Source organism: Aquarana catesbeiana, linkage group LG02, assembly GCF_042186555.1.
Source record: "Aquarana catesbeiana isolate 2022-GZ linkage group LG02, ASM4218655v1, whole genome shotgun sequence".
NCBI classification, from domain to species: Eukaryota; Metazoa; Chordata; class Amphibia; order Anura; family Ranidae; genus Aquarana; species Aquarana catesbeiana.
Window position 1 is genome coordinate 682,895,013 of NC_133325.1, and position 24,242 is coordinate 682,919,254.

The 24,242-nt window shown below is 44.5% G+C and overlaps 1 protein-coding gene across 1 annotated transcript in view; it reads right to left on the reverse strand.

Annotated features, from left to right (window-relative positions):
- PITPNM3 (PITPNM family member 3) overlaps positions 1-23,857 on the reverse strand; it is a 1,020,867-nt gene extending 997,010 nt beyond the window's left edge. Inside the window, exon 1 of the mRNA XM_073616741.1 lies at positions 23,642-23,857. Within this exon, the coding sequence (XP_073472842.1) occupies positions 23,642-23,663 (22 nt within the window). The 5' untranslated portion in view covers positions 23,664-23,857. The remainder of the gene's footprint in view (positions 1-23,641) is intronic.
- Positions 23,858-24,242: the final 385 nt, after the last annotated feature.

Consider the following 24,242-nt stretch of genomic DNA (forward strand, 5'->3'; position numbering starts at 1 on the left):
CAATAGAAAACCTTTGGGATGGATTAGAGCGGATACTGCGAGGCAGGCCTTCTTGTCCACATAAGTGCCTGACCTCACAAATGTGCTTCTGGAAGAATGGTCAAACATTCCCATAGACACACTCTTAAACCTTTTGGACAGCCTTCCCAGAAGAGTTGAAGCTGTTATAGACGCAAAGGGTGGGCCAACTCAATATTGAACCCTACGGACGAAGACTGGGATGCCATTAAATTTCACGTGCATGTAAAGGCAGGTGCCCCAATACTTTTGGTAATATAGTGTATCTAAAGTCCCACTTTTTTGCATGAATCTACGTTTTTCCTAGTTGGGATAATATTCTTCTGACATTTATATTGGTACCACAATAACTTTCTTGCCAAGCATCAAAAACTGCTTAAAGCTAAAAAGACTGGAAAAGAGCCGGAACATTCACAAGGCAACCTAAGCAGGAGCCAGGGACTAGATGCATGTCAAGAGGGCCCAGCTACAACTTATGTTTCTCCTGCAATAAACCAAGTGGATAGAGAAATTGGTCAAAGCTGTGTACCCACCTGTCAATACATGAGAGAAAATACACTTGTAGGTAATTGTTTGATGGGTTGGGTCATACCAGAACAGAATAAATATAGGGCTGCCTTCCTGTGCCTATTGCAATTCTTCAACCTCCCCAGCCACTTTCTTGCATGTCACATGCCTGCAAACTCCTGGGATACCCACATCATGCCTCCCAGGAGACCGTGGGGTAAGCTATTGTGCATGCATGTCGTTGGGGGGGGGGGGGGGGCACTGCAGGAACCTGGCAGAGATGGCCAGCCTCTTGATGACATCATAGATGAAGATGGATCAGGGGACCCGATGCACATCACTGGGGAGAAGAATCCCTACTAAACACAGATGGGCATGCGATTATCCACCAAAAAGATAAGAGGGGACTAGGGGTAGTGAGCAGGGTGGGTGTGAAGCTCTGTTTAATGTCAATTAAAGTGATGGTTGGCAAAAGTTGATACCCTGCCTAGGGTCCATTTTTGTCTTAATCCATCTCTAAACTGGAATAATAACTTATATGTGTTCTGAAGATATACTATACCATCCCTTTAAGAAGTAAAACTTATTTCTGCATTCTTTCACTATGTGTCTGAAAGTTCACTATACTACCTCTTTAAGAAGTATGAGATTTCTGCATTGTTCCAGTATGTTGTAAAACATGGAGATATTGCTTCACATGTGACAGATGCCCTTTTTATTTTTCCATAAAACCTGCACATTTTTCCAGAATCCAGGGCCATGTCTAATGGGACTTTGTGTAATGACAAACTCCCCCGCTGATGGATTGCGAACATTTCTAAAATGGCAGAGGAAGAATAGGGGTGTTATTTCGGCAATTGGGTAGAATCGTACACAAATTCACTTTACAAGAAAGCTGGTTTTCTTTGTACAAGAAATAAGATGGAATTTTAAGTGCATTTTAGATGGTACTTACACACATCTGCAAGTCCTGGGGCTTGATGCTTTTCTGATAAGGTTTTCAAAACACAAGAGATATAAAATTACACCAGACAACAGAAAATGTCAAATTCACACTTCACATGAATTGGCCAGATGTCGCCATTACCAAATCACAATATTATTTTCGATATAACACTACATCTTTCTTGCCAAGAATAAAAAGGGCTTGTTCCGAACTCCTTCATGTAATGCCTAGGCAAAGGTCACGTGGTCTCTGGCCATCAGGACATTTAATGTGTTTTATGTCATTACTGTAGCAGTGGGGTCCCTGCATGTTTCAACATCCACACATTTCACCTTGCTGGTCAGACATCCATTTTGGCACACTTTCCCAGACAATGAACCATCTCTTGCTTGTTTTTGTTATTTTTATTAGGAGATTAAACTTGGATGAGGAAAAGGGATATGGGATGCCCAGATAATGAATCTTTAGCAATGGAAATTAATGTAGTTTGCATCCAAATCTGAGAGTCTCTTCCTCTGCACACTACTTGAGATCACTTGCTTCACTTCACTGTCCAAATCTAGGATTCCTGTCACCATTAGAACATGGGTAGGCCTCACTCTGAATAAGTCCTAACGTTTTCCTGATAGCCCATTGCAGGCAGAGGTTTGCAGTAGCAACCATTTTAGATGATAAAAATAAATGTGCTGACTCTAGGTGGACTACTGATCCCAGCACGTCTAATGCAAATCCTGCTAACCCAGCTACGTCTTGAATTTCAGAGTAATTTTAGCAATAAAGTGAGCATATATAAATAAAATATAGTATATTGACATCTGTGATGCTGTTTGGATGTTACATTTTGTAACAAACTGGATGCCAGCAGTAGGAAGGTGGCGGAGGCCATGTTGGTACACCCCGTACTGCTCAGCGCTTAACCTTTTGGCTTTCCAAATTAAACATCCAAACAGCATCACAGACGTCAATATACTATATTTATTTATATACGCTCACTTTATTGCTAAAATTACTCTGAAATTCAAGACGTAGCTGGGTGTAGCAAGATGTCCGCTGCCGCCATTGTTGAACAATTCAATGGGCTCTGGTGGTGGAGAAGTGTGTGTGTGGAACGCATTGCGCGCCATGGAACGCATGTTGGAATGCATAGCGCATGCACAGTAAGTATTTTTTAGTCAGAACGTCAATTCCATTACACAATCTGATGGTTAGCGGTAATCTGATAGAACACCACCCTGGAATTCCCTCATGTTAAAGGGATTTCCTTTCACTTCCTGTTGCGGCTAATGGGACGGGAAGTGAAGATAAATCTCCCTTTCAAGACACAAGACACAGATGGCAAAAAAAATAAAAATAAAAACTGCCAAGGGTTATAACTCTCCCTTAATCAATTTTTTTTTTTTTTTTTTAAGCGTTGCCTTTAGTTACACCTTATCACACAAAAATTTTGTGCAGCCTTTGCATTTTTTTTTGTAGTGCACTACCACATACACCTGGCATTATAGTGTGATGTGATGTGATGCAGCATAGGTGTAGAGGGGGTTCCATTCATAATAGGTGGTGTATGTGCGTTACTATACATTACAATAATGTGCAGATAACTACACAGAGCATGAACAGTCTTCACACACATAACGATCTAATACTACATTTCTCATTTTAGTTGTCCTAACTCTCAAAAAGAAAGATATCTGAAAAAAATATAATTATTATATTTTGCAAGAGGTGAGAGCAGCGAGCCATCGGTTCAGGCGGTGTGGTGTGCAGTGTGTGAAGAGTGAACTACGCCTGACAAGACAGACATTCAGAGTCACAACGAGTGACAGGGAGACATGGTCAGGATGAGTGACAGGTAGATAGAAGAGCAGAAATTGGAAGCAGACGGCGTCCACGCTGAAAAACCTCATTATCCACACGCTTGTTGTCAGGATAGAGTACTGCTATGTCAATACATACAGCCTCCTCTGGATTTAGATGGGTTAGTATATGGCATACGAGGCAGGAAATACTGAACAATAAAAAGTGAATTGGTTGAGGATTTGGGCACTTAATATCAGTTATCTGATTAAAAAGAAGAATACATTTTTCCAAAGGAAAAAAAAAAAAAAAAAAAGAAGAAGGAGTACCGCTAGTAAAGAAAAGCAAATCTGTAAGCCAGCCAAAATATAAAACCTAGGCAAAAAAAATAAAAAAATGTAAAAAAAAAAAAAAATACACCCCCCCAGCAACTATAGTCCCCCAAAAACAAAATATTGCCCCAGCAACAACAGACCCCACCAGCAACAATAGATTTCCCAGCAGCCAGCATCAATAGACCTCTCCCTTAACAGTAGATGCTTCTCAGCAACTATTGACCACTGAGAAACAAGAGAACCCCCACCAGGAACAATAGACCCCCCCATGCAACAACTGACCCCCCAGAAACAATAGACACTTTGCTTTTTTCTTTCCCATTTTACCTTGTTCACTGGGTTGTCCTCAAAAAACAGGTACTTCCCCCTTCTAAGCCATCCCTTGTCTCTGCCCCCTACCCACTTCCGAGTACTGTTCATTGGTTCCACTCCAAGCATCCTCCCAGTACCTCTTCTTTTAGAGAATACAGAACCAATTATCATGTTGTGGTGCTAAGTAATTTGTTAATGATAAAAAAAAAAATAATAATAATAATAATAATAATAATAGACCCCCCCAGCAACTATAGACCTACCAAAAACAAAATATTTCCCTAGCAACAATAGAGCCACCCCAACAACAATAGATCGCCCAGCAGCCAGCATTAACAGACCCTCCAGCAGCAATAGACCTCTCCCTCAACAGTAGATGCCTCTCAGCAACAATTGAACCCCCAACAACAGACCCCTCCCCTGCAACTATAGATCCCTCTTAGCAACAATTGACCCCCCAGAAACAAAAGAACCCCCAACAGCAACAATAGACCCACTCCCCCCAGCAAGAAAAGATCTCCCAGCAGTCAACAAAAAAGGCCCTCTAGAACAGTGGTTCTCAACTCCTGTCCTCAGGACCCACTAACAGGCCAGGTTTGCAAGATAACTGAAATACATCACAAGTGACATCATTTGCTGCTCAGTGATTGCAGTTTCTAGTCTGCATCTCCCCAAGGTAATACTTAAAATCTGGCCTGTTAGTGGGTCCTGAGGACCGAAGTTGAGAACCACTGCTCGAGAACAGTGGTTCTCAACCTCATGTCCTAAAGTACCCCCAATAGGCCATGTTTTGGGAATTTCTCTTAGATAAAATAGCTGTCCAAAATACCAAGCCATTGACTCTGATTTAAAGCACCTGTGCAAGATGAAGGAAAACCTGCAAACATGGCCTGTTGGGGGTACTTGAGGACTGAGGTTGAGAACCACTGCTCTAGAACACCCCCGCATCCCTTGTTATTATATTCATTCTTATTAACCAAAAAGAAAACACGTTTATGTGAAGTTAAGTCTTCTTTACAAACAATGCAAATATCAAACCATGTGAAAGCAGCAGCTCTACCATGAGATATTTTTCAGGATACTGAATACTATATACACATTCAGTGCTCCCCCGCATTCCTACTAGAAAAAGGGAACAAAAAAAAAAAAAACACCCTTCACCCAGCAAATCTAGCATTGTCCTGCTGCGATCCACTGATCAGTTGCTGCACACCGGGTCCCACGTGGCCATCTTTCTTTCTGACGTCATTGGGATCTAGCTGTCTCTCCCTGGTTCAGGCATGTACCATCACCTCCTCCAGCCACAGTGTGGAGGCTGATGCCTTCTGAGATATGTGGCAGGCATATCTCAGGAGGCTTTAGGAGCATAGGAGACATCACTCTCACCTACTCAGGAATAGAGGCAGGGTGAAGTTTTAAAGTGGTAGTAAACGCTAGGTAACTACAGGTAAGCCTATAATAAGTCTTACCTGTAGGTACTGTGAATATCTCCTAAACTTGCACAGTTTAGGAGATATTCAGAGTGCATGGAGCCGATGACATAATCGGCGCATGCGCTCTGCAGGTCCGGCTTACATTGCCAGAAATGGCGGCTTCCACGCATGCGTGGCAGTGACGTCATCGCGCCCCCAGACACTCATGTAGCCGAAGGCCGCAAACCCGAAAGGAAGACTGGAGAAGATGTCAGCCGTCTCAGCAGCGGGAGAGCTTTGTTCTAAAGAAAGTTTCTCATAATGTGCTAGCATGGCTCTGTCAGGGCCACCCAAGAGACAGCAGGTGCTTTGTGCAGGCAGTCTATTAGGAAGCAGCAGCTGCACAGACACAGCCGTTCATCCTAATGTGATGGGTGAATGACCTGAAAGAACATAGCGTACTTTCACATTAGGACAAGAGGCGTAATCTTTCAAACTTCAGCCACTTGTGATGGGAGATGATCTGTGTGGACAGGTATCACCAAGTTTTCCTTTATGACCAACTCAAGATGGACAATAAAGTCCTCGCACTATCACTGCAGCTTCTCTGTCTATTCAGAACAACACCATTCCGCATTGTATCACAAACCTGTTGTCATGAAAGCCTTTTCCAGTGAATGAGAGCACAATGATACCTTCATGTAATGATGGTGAAAAAAAACACCGAGACCCGGTCGCCTCTGTACCAATCACCCCACCCAGTGTTTTGGGCCAGAGATCTCTGGTTACCTCTGATACCTTCGCTGTCACCCCACTCACACTGACCGGAACCAATCTTCCAGCCAGTTACCTGTATAACCTATATTTATATATATATATAAATTTATATATTTATTATTATTTATTTTTACTGCAACGTAATTACAGAGCACAGTGGGTGTGAGACAGATATCCTTGTTCCAGGTCAGCAACTCACAGTATTAAAGCTTTGCGCAGTATTATATACCTCTCAACTTTTTGAGATCGGAACAAGGGACACCTATTAGCAAAAGTATATAGGCATAAGACACACCCATGCCACGCCCCTTAAAAGGAGAATTATACAAAAAAAAAAAAAAATATTAGTCAAACCCACAAGTGCTTTTTTAATCACTATTATTCCTTTAAACTGGCTTTTGAAATTTACAGACGCAGCAATTTAGTTTTTGGATGAAAAGTTTAGCACTGGGAAAGATTTTTTAAAAGATAAATAGTGCATGTTATATACAACTATATAGATCAGACCAAAATAAGGGACAAATGGGGAGGAAAGATGGACAGAGGGACTTTGTTCCAAATCAGGGACAGTGCCTCTAAATCAGGGACAGTTGGGAGCTATGGACTATTAAAACCAAAAACAAGGATAGAATATATTGCAGCCTAACAATCTTTAGATGGTGGTGGCTGCATTAGTTTTCTTTGGTTAGGCTTTGTTTTTTGCACACCTGGTGATCTAGACACCTCCAGTATTAGAGTGCCCTCACTATGGATGAAGTAACAATAAAAGTTAATAAAAACTCAAATTAAAGCTCAGCACAAGCACACTGTTGTGGACTAACTAAAACAAAAGATCACAAACTTCTCTAATGACTTGTTAATAAAAATATAATGACTTGTTAATAAAAATATAGGCATAATATGCATTTTTTGTAATGTTTTAAAATATATCATTTTACTAAAAAAAAAATTATTGTTCAGATGTAAAATGTGATACATTTCCAAAGATGTATTAATGTGAATCTTCTACCACTACAATGATATGTTGTATTATATTCTTCTGTTGACCCAATAAAAATTTGTGAAAAAATAAATAAATAACAGACCCCTTTGGACAGCAGCATTGTCCGTCTGGGAGAGGGTAGGGTTAGACTACCAGATTTAGATGGACTTGACTAACAAATTGAAGCTGAACGCCAGAAAACAGTTTACAAGCATTAATAGCAAACATTTTTCCTTTTGGGATAAATGTTTTTCCATAAATAAGTCAAATCTGATCATTGTCTGGGGTAAATGCTTTGCCCTAACCCTCTAAATGCTACTTTGGACAGCTTGTTCTGTTTAACCTCTTAGCGACCACCCCACGCACATATAATGCAGCAGGGAAGCCGCTCTGTGCCAGATCACATACCTAGTACATGATCTGACTCTTCCGGGTCTGGGGTACGCACCGCCACCGCCCCACTGTAATTGGATACAGCGGGAGCCAATCAGCAGCTCGTTCAGAAGAACTGCAGTCTGCCTACGTAAACAAGGCAGACCGCTAAGCAGGAACACGGATCTTTACCTTCCCCACAGTAAGGCTCCATTCACTCTAGCACGTTGATGCATTTTGCAGCAATGCATGGGAATTTTTTAACATGGGTTCCTATGGAACATGTTCACATCAATGACTTTTTGTACCTCTGCATTTTTGGAAAGGGTCAGGGACTTTTTTTCCATGCAAAATGCAGCGTTTTGCATGTAATAGAATTCAATGGACCAGCATCAAAAACGCAGGCACAGCGTTTTTGCTGCGTTTTGGGCGTTTTTGTTTTTTTTTTTAGACTGTATACAGTCTAAAAAAAAAAAAAAAAAAAAAACGCAAAACGTGGCAAAAACGCTGTAAAAACGATGCAAAAACGCTGCAAGCATCACAAAAAACACTGCAGAAACGCTCAAAAGTAACATGCATAGGTGTGAATCCAGCCTTAGGTTGGATTCACACCTATGCATTTTTAGTGCGTTTTGCATTTTGCAGATTTGCTCTGCAGAACGTGTTCCATAGGAAACCATGTAAAATGGGCTGTAGTGCAAATCTGCAAAATGCAAAAAGCACTAAAAATGCATAGGTGTGAATCAGGCCTTAGTAAGCACTCCAAGGGAACACATTTGATTCCCTATGAGAGCAGCCTTATCTGGTCGGACTTGTGGCGGTCCAGCGTTGAAAATGCTTTCTGCACTACTTTGGTCCAACTTGGGCATGATACGATTTCAGCCCATTGATTTGAATTGAAGTCGAGATCGTCATCTTAAAATCCTGCAACATACAACTTGTGCTCTGAGGATCTTGAGGGGAAACCCAACGCCAAAATTGAAGAAAAAAAAAAAAAAAAAAAAGGCATGCCCCCGCCCCAAGATGCATACCAGGCCCTTTGAGTCTGTTATGGATCTTGAGGGGGAAGCCATGCTAAAATTAAAAATTAAAAAACGGCATGGGTCCCCCCTCCCCTCAAGGGATTTCAGTCTAGTGTAGATTTTAAGGGAAACCCCCACGCCAAAATGTAAAAAAAATAAATAAAACACACGGCATGAGATCCCCCCAAAATTCATACCAGACCCTTATCCAAGCATGCAGTCTGGCAGGTCAGAGTGCCCCCCCCCTTCCTGAACTATACCAGGCCACATGGCCAGTACATAAGCTTTAGGGCCGGTACACACTGCTGCGATGCGGGAACCCTGTGCGAGTTTAGTCCGAATGCGATGCAATTTCAGCCATACTATCTGTATGGCTGAAATCGCATCGCACGGACATTACATGTAATTTGCACTGCAGTGCGGTGCGAATCACATGCGATCTCGCACCACGCAGCAGTGTGAACCGGCCCTTAAATCAAGAAAGTCAGTACAATAGCAAGGCAACTAGAATTTTCAGAAACAAAGTCCAGCAATAATCTTTCCAAATATTTCCTTTTGTGAACTATGCCATTGGAACCCTTATGACCTACTTTCCATGCTTTTTTGATGCAGAAAAAAAAAAAAAAAAAAAAAAAAAAAAAAAAAGCACTGCATGTGGTGTGGACGGGCCCGTAACACTTCCCTGCAATAAAAGAGCCATTATACACCCCTTTCTTGTGGCCTACGTCTTCTACCTTTACTCAATTCCAGTTAGTGCTGGTTCACATCAGGAATTGCATAGGAATGCACTGCGTGCAATTCGCAGGCGGTGTGATTTGAGCCCATTTATTTTGAATAGGCTGAATCACCCTGGACCACAACAAAAGTAGTGTGTCACCCGGCCCTCAAAGTGTTTATTGAAGACTCTACATAGATACATTTGCAGTCATTTAGTACACATTTTCCAAGTGATAAAAATAATGAGGAGCCAGGTTAATTGTTATAAAGCTGGAATGTGTTTGGTTCCATGTATTGCAGCCAGACCTCTCCCTGAATGCAATCAGTCTGATCACATGTACAACATCAGGGTGCACATGAACATTTTTACAGCCGCTTTTTTGGGCGTTTTTTGCAGCTTAAAAACGCCTCTCCATGTTAGTCTATGGCCTCATGCCCACCATGGCGTTTTTGAGCTGTAAATGGCATAGCCGTTTTTAAGCTGCAAAAAAACCCCAGGACCAGCGCGTTCTGAGGCTCCAGCGCTAGAGCTGTAAAAACGTCAGACGCCGGCAAAAGGTGTTAAATGCGAATTAACGAGGCTTAACGCTGTGTTAAGCCTCGTCCGGCGTTTCTGTCTCTATTCAAAATCAATGGTTCCCTATTGATTTGAATCAATAGAAGTCGGATCAAGATGATGCGACTTGTGTGCTGAGAATCTTGAGGGGGAAACCTGCGAAAATTAAAAAAAAAAAAAATTGTGCGAGGTCTCCCCCCCCCCTTCGGTCTGGTATGGATCTTAAGGGGAACCCGCACACTACAAAAAAAAAAAAAAAAGAAGGTGTGAGGGTTCCCCCATGATCCATACCAGACCCTGCCCTAAAGCACCAACCGCCTCATGTTGAGGGCATGTGGCTTGGTATGGTCCGGGGGGGGGGGGCTCTCGCCCCCCCCCCATTACTGACTTGCCGGGCTGCGTGCTCGGATAAGGGTCTGGTATGGATCTTGGGGGAACGCCATTTTTTTTTTTGGTGTGGGGGTTCCCCTTAAGATCCATACCAGACCAAAAGGTCTGGTATTGTCTTGGGGGGAACCTCGCACAATTTTTTTTTTTTTTAATTTTTAATGGGTTCCCCCTTCAAGATACTCAGCACACAAGTCGCACCGCAAGTCGGATCATCTTGATCCGACTTCTGGTGCGACTTCTATTCAAATCAATGGGCTCCCATAGGGAACCATTGATTTTCGAATATAGACAGAGAAACGCGGTTGAAAGCTAGCATGTGCATTCAATTCCATGCAAAACGCGGAAAAAAAAAAAACACGTTTTTAACGCTGCTTTTTTCCTGGCATCTGCACTAGCTTTACAGCCCGTTTTTTTAAAACGTCCGTGTGCATGTAGCCTTACAAGCAAAAGGTGATAATTGAACTTGTCAAACATACTTATACATGGGAAATATGGAAATTTCAATCATGAATAGTAAGCTGGTAGAAACGTGACATAAAAGATTACTTTCCAGAAAGCACATTAATATAGTCTTAACATACAAAAGTGCACTCAATGGGTACAAGTTAGTCTCCCTCTCTATAAATGAATGTTACTTTTCCAGGCATGTCATATATGATAATTAACGTATGTGTAAGTATTCAACAACCCGTAGGGCTTGTGTTCACTGAGCCTAGTCAGACAAAATTATCACTTTTTACATTCTCTTGTCACCAACACCAACGCATGCGCTGTGCGCTCTGCATTGAGACCACACCGAGTGAGCTCTCAATTCAGAGCACTGTGCTGCAATCGTGACACCCATAAGCATGTGTGGGAGTGACGTCATTGCAGCCCAACCAATCTAACGCCTAGAGCAGCCTTTCTCAAGCTTTTTACCCCAAAGGAACCTTCAAATCATTTTCAGGTCTTGGGGAATCCCTACTCAATTTATTGGTGGGCAGTGAAAAGAATGCCCCTTACCTTGATGGACAGTGAGAAGACTGATCCTCTTACAGTAGTGGTCAGCGTGCCACCCTTCATACAGCTAAAAAGGACCGTAGGCGTCCTACTGCTGGCTCTGCCAAGCAGCGGAAAAATGCAAGCACCATTAAGCCCCCGCTCACACCGAATCCGACTTTGAAATTGTGCGACTTCACTTAAAAAAAAAAAAAATCGCATAATTTCAAAGCCGCACTTCAGTGCGACTTCAGGTGCGACTTCATGCACAGATGTCTATGCAAGTTGCATCTGAATTCGCCAAAACTAGTGCAGGAACTTTTTCAAATCAGTGCAGCACCGCAAAGTTGGCATCGCACCGATTTGAACAGCTCCATTGTCGAGAATAGGGTGCGACAAGTCTCACGGGGGTTAAATGGGAGAACAAGGAATCCTGGTTGACAATGGCTGGTCTAGAACATGCAGACTTGGAAGGAAGACCTGGTGAAGAAGGAAACTCTGACAACAGTGACAGCGTGCCGCTGGAGGGCTTTGTTTAAAAAGGTATGTCTGCCACAATGTGCTAGTATGCATACTAGCACATTATGGCATCAGCCTGCAGAGAGAGGGGGGCATTTTTTTTTTTTTTTTTTACTAGTAGAGTTTACTACTGCTTTTTAGAGGCAGAAAAAAAAAACCTTCTGGTTTGCATTTGAGCAGAGTTTTCTGGCAGGGAAAAAAAAAAAAAAAAAGCTAAAAAACGTCTATACAAAACCCCGCTCTATAAGAAAAAAAAAAAAAGCTAAATGTCTGCACAAAACCGCTCTATATGAGAGTTTTTTTAAGCCCAGTGTGCCTGGATCCTGAAGAATATAAACCCCATTAAAAGGAGAACTTGACGTACACAACCTGATCAATGCATGTTAACCCATTAAAAAAAACAAAAAAAAAACAAAAACCCTTTATCTGCCTGGTAATTTTGCCATACATTTTCCTAACAGATTCCTCCATCCACACTGGACAACCCAGATGGATGAATCTCATGCTGAAGCCATTGTATTCTGACAGCCAGAGCTAAAGGCTAGTATCAGAATACAGTGGGCACTGCCAAACAAAGCAAGCTGATTGCCTGCAGTCAGTGTTCAGCTGAGATCAATCCACTCAGCTCCTTCCATTTTTAGATCGAAGGACGTCAGGCAGTGGGGTGCCGACAGGGCCACCCATTGCTCAGATTTCTGCAATTTTTGTTCACATCATTTGTGCTGGTACCATGCTGTGCCATTAATTTTGAATGCTGATTGAAAACAATAACCTCTCTGCAGCAATAACCAGTAGTCTGAGATTATGTGCTCGATGCTGCCTTGGCTGTGAGCATTTTTTTTTTTTTTTTTTTTTTTTTTTTTTATGGCAAGACAGGTTTACATTTTGGTAATGCTGACACAGGTCCTGTTGATCCCTATGAAATTACTCTGCAAACAGATCTTTAATTTAGGAGCAGTATCATCAGAACAGAGAGCTCATCAACCAACTTGAACTTCAAGCTGTAATAATTTGTTATCCCAGCAATGATGACTTTTTTTTTTTTTTAACTTATCACAAAATTATGCAAATGAGGACACAGATAAGCACCTGGTGGAGACACACAATATCAATTTAAAATGGCATTGTGTTATTTTAATAATAAATACTGTATGTAGGGTATACCCCATAGACTCTGACAACAGACCAATAGTGTAGCTTCAAGGGAAGTATAGAGCAGGGGTCTCCAAACTGCGGCCCTTTGCTTGTTTTTATCCGGCCCTTGGGGCACTATTTCATCTACTAATACCAACAATGGGGCATAATTCCCCTCACTGACACCAATGAAGAGTGTACATTTCCTCCCAATGACACCAACGATGTGGCATAATTCCATCCAATGACACCAACAATGGGGCCCAATTCCTATCACTGACACTAATGATGGGGCCCAATGACATCAAAGACAGGGCGCAATTTCTACCACTTACGCTAATATTGGGGAGCAATTATTTTCACTGAAACAAACAATGGGACATTTTTTCTTTCCCCACTGATGTTGGGGCCTTTCCTACTCCCACTGGCTACATTCCGGCACTCCTAAAATCTAATGCCGCGACCGGATACACACGACCGATCTTTCCGGCATACTTGGTCCGGCGGACAAGAGTGCGCCGGACAATCCGATCGTGTGTGGGCTCCAGCGGACTTTTTTTCTCAAAAGTTTGACGGACTTAGATTTGAAACATGTTTCAAATCTGTCCGATGGACTCGAGTTCGGTCGAAAAGTCCGCTGGTCTGTATGCTAGTCTGACAGACAAAAACCGACACTAGGGCAGCTATTGGCCCCCATTGAGAACGTCAGCCTATGACGAAACGCGTCTGGAAGGGACGTGCTGACGTCACCACACTGCCATTTTGAGGACGGGAGTTGTTTGTATGCCGGCTGGCGTTGCGCTTTTATTTTGCTACACTGTAAGTGTTACTCTTTTATATATAATAAATAGTTTTTACGTATTACACTATTGCCATCATTCTTTACCATATGTGTACTGTGGAGCCCGAGTTATGGATGGTTTAATGGATCGCCGCAGCACCATACCAGGAAGCCGGTTCTGTGAACAAATCATTCTGTCATTATAGAGTCTGCTATCTGGTAAGCAGGACTTTCATGCGGTTTGCTGCACCTTGGTATTTCTTTCCATTTATCCTCTGGTGGTCAATTTTATGTCCATTTTTACATAAATTCTGGTAAGCGGCCTTAGATTCCTTCCTTTTTTCCATCTGTCATCTGGTGGGCAATCACATGCCTCTTTGGTTTTAACTCTGGTAAGCGGCTTTTTTGGATGGTTTTCTGCACCAGCTCTCCATATAGGAGGTTTTTCACTGTTATGCAGGGTTGATGTCACTCACTTCACTATCCCGTTTGTGCCTATACACACTGGATGGTTTATGATTCATATGATTTATCACTGGTGGAGTGTCACATATATACATATTTAAATAGCTTTCTTAATACAATATTGGTATCAGTATTACGCTATGTTATCCTAAACTTTTTTTGGGTACAACCTTCGTGGATCCGATTTGGCTTATAAGTGGAATTTGTCCAGGATGTATCCGGAAAGGTTCCCCAAAGGCCCAGGCTGGGTTTATAGCCACCTGTTTTAGTTGGCTCGCTATCTGGTAAGCATTTCATCTAACAGGAATTGTGTTACCTGAACTTCTACTATCAACCACCGACTATTGAAAACAATTTTTAATTTTATTTTAAAGTTTTTTTCACTATTAATTTTTTACTATTTTTGCTCACTTTATTGGACATTCAATCACAAGGACTATTCAATAATAATTCAAATTTGATTGATCATTTTTTGAATGCGCAGCTTTTATATATTTGCTTTACTATTGTTGTAGTTCACTTACAGCTGCAGCTCCACGTTTAGGTTTCTAGCGCAGTTTTTTTCTTTTTTTAGCTATTGGCTACTGGCTATGAACTTCCTTATTTTAGTCCGGTCGTACGTCATCACGTATGAATCCGTCGGACTTTGGTTGATCGTGTGTAGGCAAGTCCGTTCATTTGGAAAGTCCGTCGTAAAGTCCATTGAAAAGTCCGCCGGACAAAGTCTGCCGTAAAGTCCGGTGGTGTGTACGCGGCATAAGGCTGGGTTCACACTATTGTGAATTGGATGCAGGTTCCCTACATCTAATTCGCAATAGCAGGAGATTTTGACTGGCTCTCTATGGAGGCGGTTCACATATCTCCCCTGCAGCTCCGGTTTGAATCCTCACAGGAGCCCTGTGCGTCTTTTGGTCCATTTCAGGTCTGAATTCAGACAAATCGGGCTGAAATTGGACCTGATATGGTGAGCGAGGACCCACTGGACTCCTGCTGTAAGCCACATGCAAAGATAGTGGGAACCCAGCCTAAAGGACAGGAAATTGGCCCTTTGTTTATAAAGTTTGGAGACCCCTGGTATAGAGGAAACCGTGTTTTTTTTTTTTTTTTAACCAAAGCAATTTCCATGTGGAAAAGCATCCATTTGACATTATTTTAGGTAATTAAAAATATTTATGTGGTTAAGTAGGTTCAAAAACTGGATCAAGTAATGTAAAAGCAAACCAGAAGTGAAAAAGGTAACTGGTCCTGCTTCATGTTAGGTTACTTGTCTTAGGCCCCTTTCACACTGGAGCGGTTTTCAGGCGGTATTGCGCTAAAAATACCGCCTGAAAACCGCCCTTAAACAGCCTCCGCTGTTTGTTCAGTGTGAAAGCCCGAGGGCTTGCACACTGAAGCGGTGCGCTTGCAGGACGGTAAAAAAAGTCCTGCGAGCCGCTTCTTTGGAGCGGGGAAGGAGCGGTGTATTCACCGCTCCTAAACCGCTCCTGCCCATTGAAATCAATGGGACAGCGCGGCTATACCGCGGTAATACCGCGGCTATAGCCGCGCTGTACGAGCGGATTTAACCCTTTTTCGGCCGCCAGCGGGGGATAAAACTGAACCGCTAGCGGCCGAATACCGCTACAAGAACGACGGTACAGCAGCGCTAAAAATAGCGCTGTTGTACCGCCGACGCCCCCACCGCCCCAGTGTGAAAGGGGCCTTGACCCGAGGTGCTCCAATATGACAATGTCAACCCAGCTTCCTTGGTGGAGAGCTTGATCTGGCTTCCTTCCACCTAGACTCTCTATTAGCCCATCATTGCAATGGGTGGCATTACCTAGGAAATAGCAGGGTTGCAACCAAGAAAAGAAGAAAACAGCAATAATATTTGCATCACTGGATTTGAAACTCCGAGGGTGATTAGTAGAACAACCAACCTATCATGCAGGTATCTAGAACTGCCAATGGCAAAATGGGGACTATGGTCAGCCATAAACGGAGCAAATTTCTTTCCTGCAACCCAAGAAATTTGCTTGATTTCCCCAACAACACAGTCAGTGTTGACAGGGGAACCTCTCCCGCTAAGCTATCGACACCGCCAAGAGAACACAGTGATTATTGCTAGTGGCTATAACAGCCACTAGCAATAATCGCATATAAAATCCGGCAGGCCGGTTGTACCCAATTTGATCGATCAATCAACTTGGGTACATTCAGCCTGCCCATACATGATTCAAATTTCAGCCGGTTCCACTTTTGGTAAGCTGCAATAGATTACTATTTTGCACTATGTTTTACTTTTTTTTGTTAGAAACAATGTTGTACATCTCTTCTTCAAAAAAAAAAAAAAAAAAAAAACTAATTTCCCTTTTAAATAGGAAGTGTAGATTCTGTAGAATGCAGAGAGTAGGAGTCAGGTTCTGTGATAGTGTAAGTTCAGCCCGCACAGGAGAGCAGTTGCCTCCCTATGGTGGAAGTAATAACAGAAAATTGTATCAAATACTTACCATCATTTGCCTTTCCTGGCACCAATCCATTGCAGCATACATGTGGTAGTATGCTACCTTGTTGGCACCAGATAAAGACATCAGGTGTGGAAGGTGCAGTGGAGAAGAGTGGCGAGGGGGGAGCATGGCATCAGTGCTTGAGGAGGGAAAATGAAGTGGTAAGTCTGCAAATGCTCCTGCCGCCCCATCTCCCAAGCAACAGTTTAGTTTCTTGAATTTTTTTCACTTCATAGTTTTTAATTTCATGTACAAATTATTAAAGTAGAAGTAAACTTGAAAGTAACACTAAACCATATCCTCATTTTTCAAAAATAATCCATACACGCCCATTACATAAAGGCCATGTAATCGATTTTTCATGAAATAGTTTCTTACAGTGTTTTTATGCCTCCTTGTAATATCCTCTGAGCTTCTCCTTTTCCCCCTCACTCCCTTTGTATCGGAACAAGCAGTGCATGTTAGTAAATCATGTGCACCCATAGTCTATACTCCATTTTGGGAATGAGAAAGAGGGTGACTATGCTCCTACTTACAGTGGAACCATGGAGAACAAACACCTTCTAACAGAAAGTTGGATCACAGCTGCAAAAAACAAAACAAAAAACAATTTGGAGGGGGCAATAGAAGGCAAAATAAGATTTGGAGGGGGGAGGGTTTGCTCGATGGTTAGGGGAGACTTTATACACATGACATGGAGTTTCCCAAAACTTTTGGTTGGCACCCACTGGACCTCCTAGGGCACAGTGGATTGCCTACGTTAATTCTCTCCTACTTAAACAGCAATTGGCTTATCGCCATAGAAAAGCGGTAAACAAATTTCACCATATTTGGCAAAGTTGGCTTGATAACCCAAGTCTTGCCCCACCACAATTAGTGATGGATAAGTTATTACAATTATAAGACCACTTAGAATTATTATGGTTATAGACTGAGTTTGGGAATTTCCCCGCTGCGTATCCAGGAGTAGACAAAGGAGACTTCTGAGTAAACGTCCCACAATAAACACAGGCTGTTTTGTTTTAGTTTGTTTTGCCCTATGATTTTCTTTTTTATTGTTTTTGTGTTTGTGTTTTTGAATATGCCTTACATCTGATGTGATGCTTTGTACCTGGTCCTATAATTTATATTCAATGCAAATGTTGATGGTTGACAACTATGCTTTCCAAATCTATATTGTACAAGCAATTTATTGTCTTCCTTGTCAATAAAAAAAAAAAAAAGGATTTGGAGGGGCCTGAAAGCAATAGAAGGCGAGTTAAAGCGGAGTTCCACACAAAAATGGAACTTCCGCTTTTCGGAACTCTCCCCCCCTCCGGTGCAGGGCCGGACTGGCCTACCGGGATACCGGGAAATTTCCCGGTAGGCCGCCTGAGTTGCGGCTGCAGTGATCCCCTCTCTCCTGCTCCTGTGTGTCACGGAGCTGGCTGGATCTGTGTTCGGCGGCCGCGCTGTAACACGGTCCCGCCCCCCTAGACCGGCTCGTGTGATAGTGGATAGAATCAGTGTTCCGCCTATCACACGAGCCGGTCTAGGGGGGCGGGGCATGTTACAGCGCGGCCGCCGAACACAGATCCAGCCAGCTCCGTGACACACAGGAGCAGGAGAGAGGGATCCAGTAGATGCCCGCCCGTACAGTCCGCCCTGTGTGCCTGTATAGGAGGATCGGCGGGGGGGCCGCATATAGAGGAAATTAGCTTTCTATATTCCTCCATGCAGCCGCTGAATACTTGCAGGAGGGAGAAGAGGAGAATCAAGTATTCAGCGGCTGCATGGAGGAATATAGAAAGCTAATTTCCTCTATATGCGCCCCCCCGCCGATCCTCCTATCCAACTTCTTTTACTGGCCCCCCCCAGTTCTCCTTGTGCTCCCTGGCTCCCCCCCATGCTCTCCTCCCCTCACCACACTCTCCAGCCCCCCCCCCTCACAGTTCTCTCCACCCGTGTTTTTTCTGCCCCCCCTGCTCTCCAGCTCTCCCCATCCTACTCTAGCCACCATCCCAGTGCTCTTCACTCCCCCAGTGCTCTCCACCCATGTTCTTTCTCCCCCCCCAGTGCTCTTCAGCTCTCCCCATCACTCTCCAGCCCCCACCCCAGTGCTCTCCGCCCCCCACAGTGCTCTCCAGCCCCCCATTCTCCGCACCCCTGTTTTTGGTCCCCCCTGGTGCTCTCAAGCTCCACTCATCGCTCTCCAGCCCCCCCCGTGCTCTTTGCCCCCCGTGCTCTCCACCCCTGTTTTTTTTTGGCTCCCCCTCCAGTGCTCTCAAGCTTCCCCCCCAGCACTCTCCTCTCCCCACCCCTGTACTCTCCACTCCCCCCTGCATTTTGCCCCCACCCATGTGCTCTCCAACCCCCGCCAGTGCTCTCCAGTCCCCCGTGCTTTCCACCCCTGTTCTTTCTGGCCCCCACTGGTGCTTTCAAGCTCCCCCCATTGCTCTCCACTCCCCCCTGCTCTTTGTACCCCCCAGTGCTCTCCACCCCTGTTTTTCTGCCCCTCCCCCACTGGTGCTTTCAAGCTCCCCCCATTGCTCTCCACTCCCCCCTGCTCTTTGTACCCCCCAGTGCTCTCCACCCCTGTTTTTCTGCCCCTCCCCCACTGGTGCTTTCAAGCTCCCCCCATTGCTCTCCACTCCCCCCTGCTCTTTGTATCCCCCAGTGCTCTCCACCCCTGTTTTTCTGCCCCTCCCCCAGTGCTCTTCGCCACCCCACACTCTTAGCCCCCACAGTGCTCTCCACCTCTGTTCTTTTTGGACCCCCAGTGCTCTCAAGTCCCCCCCCCCCCCAGCGCTCTCCGCTCCCCATCCCTGTGATCTCCACTCCCCCCTGCTCTTTGCCCCCACCCATGTGCTCTCCAACCCCGCCAGTACTCTCTGCTCCCCCTTCTTTCCAGCTCCCACCCAGTGCTCTCCACTTCCCCAGGACCAGAGGACAGGCTGACTGGGGCCGGAAAATGAGGATGGCTAAAGGTGCAGGTGGCCAGGGACCACTCCATCTCACAGCAAACAGATCCTCTGGAAGGAGCACTGTCCCCATCCAAAACGAGAACAGACCCTGCCTGCTGTTGGCCATCATGGATATCCTGCTGGCATGCAAGGTACCGTACCGAGCATCAACAACACACCTTCCCACAGACAGGGACTGCTGACTGGGCCATGGGGCACAGGAGGGGCTGCAATGATGGGCACAGTGAAGCTGCATTCACTGGCACAGTGAGACTGCATTTGATGGGCACAGTGAGGCTGCATTGATGGGCACAGTGAGGCTGCATTGATGGGCACAGTGAGGCTGCATTGATGGGCACAGTGAGGCTGCATTGATGGGCACAGTAAGGCTGCATTGATGGGCACAGTGAGGCTGCATTTGATTGGTACTGATGAGGCTGCATTTGATGGGCTCTGGTGAGGCTGCATTTGATGGGCACTGGTGAGGCTGCATTGAGCTCCTGTATCATGTCTGCAGTCTCTGACCATCTCCTGTATCATGTCTGCAGTCTCTGAGGGAGTCTGCAGAGGAGTCAAGAGTGGGAGCACCGCCGGGACGGTGCACCTGAGAGGAGGTCAGTGACAGCACCGCTAGGCCAGTCTGAAGGGGGGGGTCACTGATGTAAGGGGGGAGTGAATACGATAATGTAAGGGGGCACCGATATAAAGCACAGCCTTATATCAGTAACCCACCCCCCCTTACCTTAGTGTATTCTTTCTGCGGAAGGTGGTTCCCCCCCCCCTCCCACGTTCTGAGTTCCTGGGGTCCCCCTTGATGATTGATCACTTACCACTTTTAACTGGAATTTGCTTATATATATATATATATATATATATATATATATATATATATATATATATATATATATATATATATATATATATATATATATATATATAAAGCCCTATGTGATTTCATATCTGTCTTATCTATATATAATACACTCTTCAAATGTGCATTTTATGGTTTTCCCTTTCATGAACAAGAAATCAATGACGTTATGCTGTTGCGGTGGTATAATAATGCTGTGGGGCTGGTATGAAATTTTTTCCAGGGCTGGATGTTATTCCCAGTCCGGCCCTGCTCCGGTGTCACATTTGGCACCTTTCAGGGGGGAGGGGGGGTGCAGATACCTGTCTAAGACAGGTATTTGCACCCACTTCCGACATAGACTCCCATGGGAGTCTATGCCTCTTCCAGTCCCGACCGCGCTGTCTGCTGGGAACACACAGCTCTCAGGAGAGAGCGGGGACCACTAGGGAACCGGGAATTGAAGCCGCAACGCTTCACTTCCCGATTCCCTCACCTAGGATGGCGGCGGCAGCTGCCGAGAACCGAGCGGGTTCTCGGCGTCCCCTGCCGACATCGCTGGACCCTGGGACAGGTAAGTGGCCATGTATTAAAAGTCAGCAGCTGCAGTATTTGTAGCTGCTGGCTTTTAATTTTTTTTTTTTTTGGCGGTGTGGGTGAACCCCCGCTTTAATACATATTTGAGTAAAATGTATTCTTTTTGAACCAGGAGTTTAGTGTCACTTTAGTTTATGCTATATTGTGCAAGTAAACACAGTTCCACATTAACTCCTAGTTTGCTCTCCGCCAGTGCGGACAGATCCAAGTTCTTCCGGAACATCGTCTTCTTCCTTTGGCCATTGAGCAGACACTGATGATTAAGGATGAGGTGTGGCGTGTTCGCACACTCCACCTGCAGAGCCCGCTAGGAAGTTGGCACAATGCTAATCACAGGCAGTGAGACATTTTCCCGATGCGCAGCTTCAGAGATCGGGAAATGTCTCACTACTGTGATTAGCGCCGTGCCAACTTCCTGGCGGGCTCTGCAGGTGGAGTGTGCGAACGCACCGGAGCTCATCCTTACTCATGATGTTACTCCTGCTCATGCATGCTGGGGTTACATTGTGCTTTCACTCACCTCCATTCTCCACATTTTACAGATGCAGAGAGAGGACCAAGAGTAAAGCCAGCCACAGATGGTGCGATTTTCTTTCTTGCAACCACGTGTTGCAGGAAAGAAAATCACTATATTCCCACCAACAGCACAGTCAGTGTTGACAGGGGAATCCCTCCCGTAAAGCCATTGTGTTCTATAACAGCCATTAACAATAATCGCATGTAAAATATGGCAGGCTGGTTGTATCCAAGTTGATCGATCGTACATTCAGCCTGCTCATACATGGTTGGAATCTTGGCTGGTCCCTGCTGAACCGGCCGAGATCTGAATCATCTATCATTTATACAATACATTGTGACAGCCCGCACTATTAAACTCCTACCAATTTTTTTTTTTTTTTAAACTTTATTTCAACTTTGGACCTTGCACTCTGAATTACTGAATAAAATGTACAAAAAACATGGGTAGGGGAACAAAGCGAGATAATATACTCTCTTCTCTATGGCTTCTGTAGCACAGGGGGTGATGTCATTATCCCAGACAATGCTGAGTACTCCAAACCTCTCAAGAAAACGTTACAGCACAGCGCAGGATTATCGTCACTGCGACTCGGTTACTCATTCCTCTGGATCTCATTGTTAGAAAGATGATCGTCTCTCACCTAGAGGCTGCAGTATAACAGGTGGGGGGGGGGGGGGGGTAAGTAGATTATCAAACTTTTTCTCCTACAGGTGAGTCCTATTCAGCACTTTAGCAAGAGGGAGAGGACCACCATTATAAGTGAACCTTGCCTTCTAGGTCAAGTTCTGCATAGAAAGTGCATGTAAAATCTTCAGTTAACTGCTCCCTTTTGGTCTGTTAAATATTGAAATCCAAATATATGTATGTATGTATGTATGTATGCTATATTATATCTATATGACAATTGCAAAAAACTAGCTGTTCATCCTGCCAGAAATCTGGTGAGCGGATATCTTCCTGTGCTCTCTGGACTGTTGTTCTCTACTAGCTATGTGGACTACAAAACACCTCCTCCTATTATGGTGAGAGGGAGGTGTTATGTAGTTCAAACATGCTCCCTGTCCTAGCGCGACAACGCTGCTCAGTTTAGTTGTCACACATAGACAAGAAGAAGTGAGTTAAAGATGAGTTCCAGCCTGTACAAATAAAAATAAAAATAAACAAATAAAATTAAAAGTCAGCAGCTACAAATACTGTAGTTGCTGACTTTTAATATAAGGACACTTACCTGTCCAGGGATCCTGTGATGTCTGACCCCAAACCGATTCGTCCATCAGCTCCGGGTGCAGGTGCCGGCATCTTCACTAAGGCGCATGCGCGAGTCACGCTGCGCTTTCTGAATGTCCCCGCTGTCTCCTGGGACCTGTGTGTCTCCCAGCAGGGAGGAGGAGTCGGAAGTTTTTGATTGCGATTGCGGTGATCTTACCTGGAAGTGGTAGCGGGTACCTGGTTTTGATAGGTGTCTGCTCAAACCACCTGAAAAAGTGCCAAATGTGGTAGTGGGGGGGGGGGGGAGGAAGTAAACAAACGGAGCTTCCACTTTTGGGTGGAGCGCCGCTTTAATGACAGCAGTACCAGGTTAAAAAAAAAGGAAAATTAGAGTGAAAAAATAAAAAAAAAAAAAAAAAAAAAACTGAATGCAGCCAGCACCTCCCATGCCCGATACTATCAATTTTATGGATTTGAATACGCATTAACAATCATAATAAGTCATTATAACAAGATAATATTTAATGTAAACATAAAACCCTGACTTGGAAAGCACTAAACACAGTACATCATAACCAAAATATAATAAGGTGCAGGTATACAAGAGGTAACAAGCCAATCTTTTCATTCTCCCGTGACTCCCCACAGTCCCCCCTTTGTCTGCTGACCATCTGCAGGGCAGAGAAGTGCGCTAGCCCAGGTAGGAGCGCATGGCTCACCTGCAAATCACCAGCAACAGGCTCATGCTGTGCATTCCAACACATTAGTTGAATTGCTTTCATCCCCCCCCCCCCCCCAGCACTGAAGTCTTGGGAGCTGCTGTAGTCTCAGAAGTGACGGCAATGGCAAAATGCCACAAACAGAGAGGCGAACTCAGCAGAACCGGTTACCCAGAGGTTAAACTGCAATTTGTGGATCTGCCATGCTGGTTAGGAACCCCTGTCACATCTAATTTTCCTGCAACCCTATCCCTGGTCATAGGAGCAGCACAGAACCTGAGCCTGCCCTGCTCTGTCCTACCTGTCTGAGGAGCCCGAGCCATTGGTGAGTGCACAGTCCCAGGTGTCTCCTAGTCCCAGGTGTCTCCTAGTCCCAGGTGTCTCCTAGTCCAGGCTCCAGTGTCTGCAGGATCCCAGGCAGCACTGCTCACTATGCCTTTCCTGCTGCTGATCTCTGCTTGAGATTTCATAGCATTGGAAGCGGCTATGTGCTTTATTCTAATCCTCCCCCCCCCTTTTCCTTATTCGTGCTCCGACATTTATTTAGCTTGGCTGCCTCTAGTGGCTCTGAGCAGCCAGAAAAATCCTTCGCAACCTTTATTACTGGAAACTAGACATGGACATAGACAGAGTTCAATTGATTTTCTAATATTTTTGTGGTGACTGCTGTATAGGACTCATTCGCACGGACAGAAAAAAACGCTTCGTTTAGATGCGTACAGCTCATAGCTTTGCAGCACTTTAATAATCAATGAACCTATACACACAGTTGCGCCTGCATGTGAAAATGTGTGCTGCGACTTGTCGCACACAAAAAAAAGGGCATCCAGGGCCGCACGGTTCAGCAGATTTTACTTGTGTATTTGCATATACGTGCATAAAAAAAAGCATAAATGCGTGCC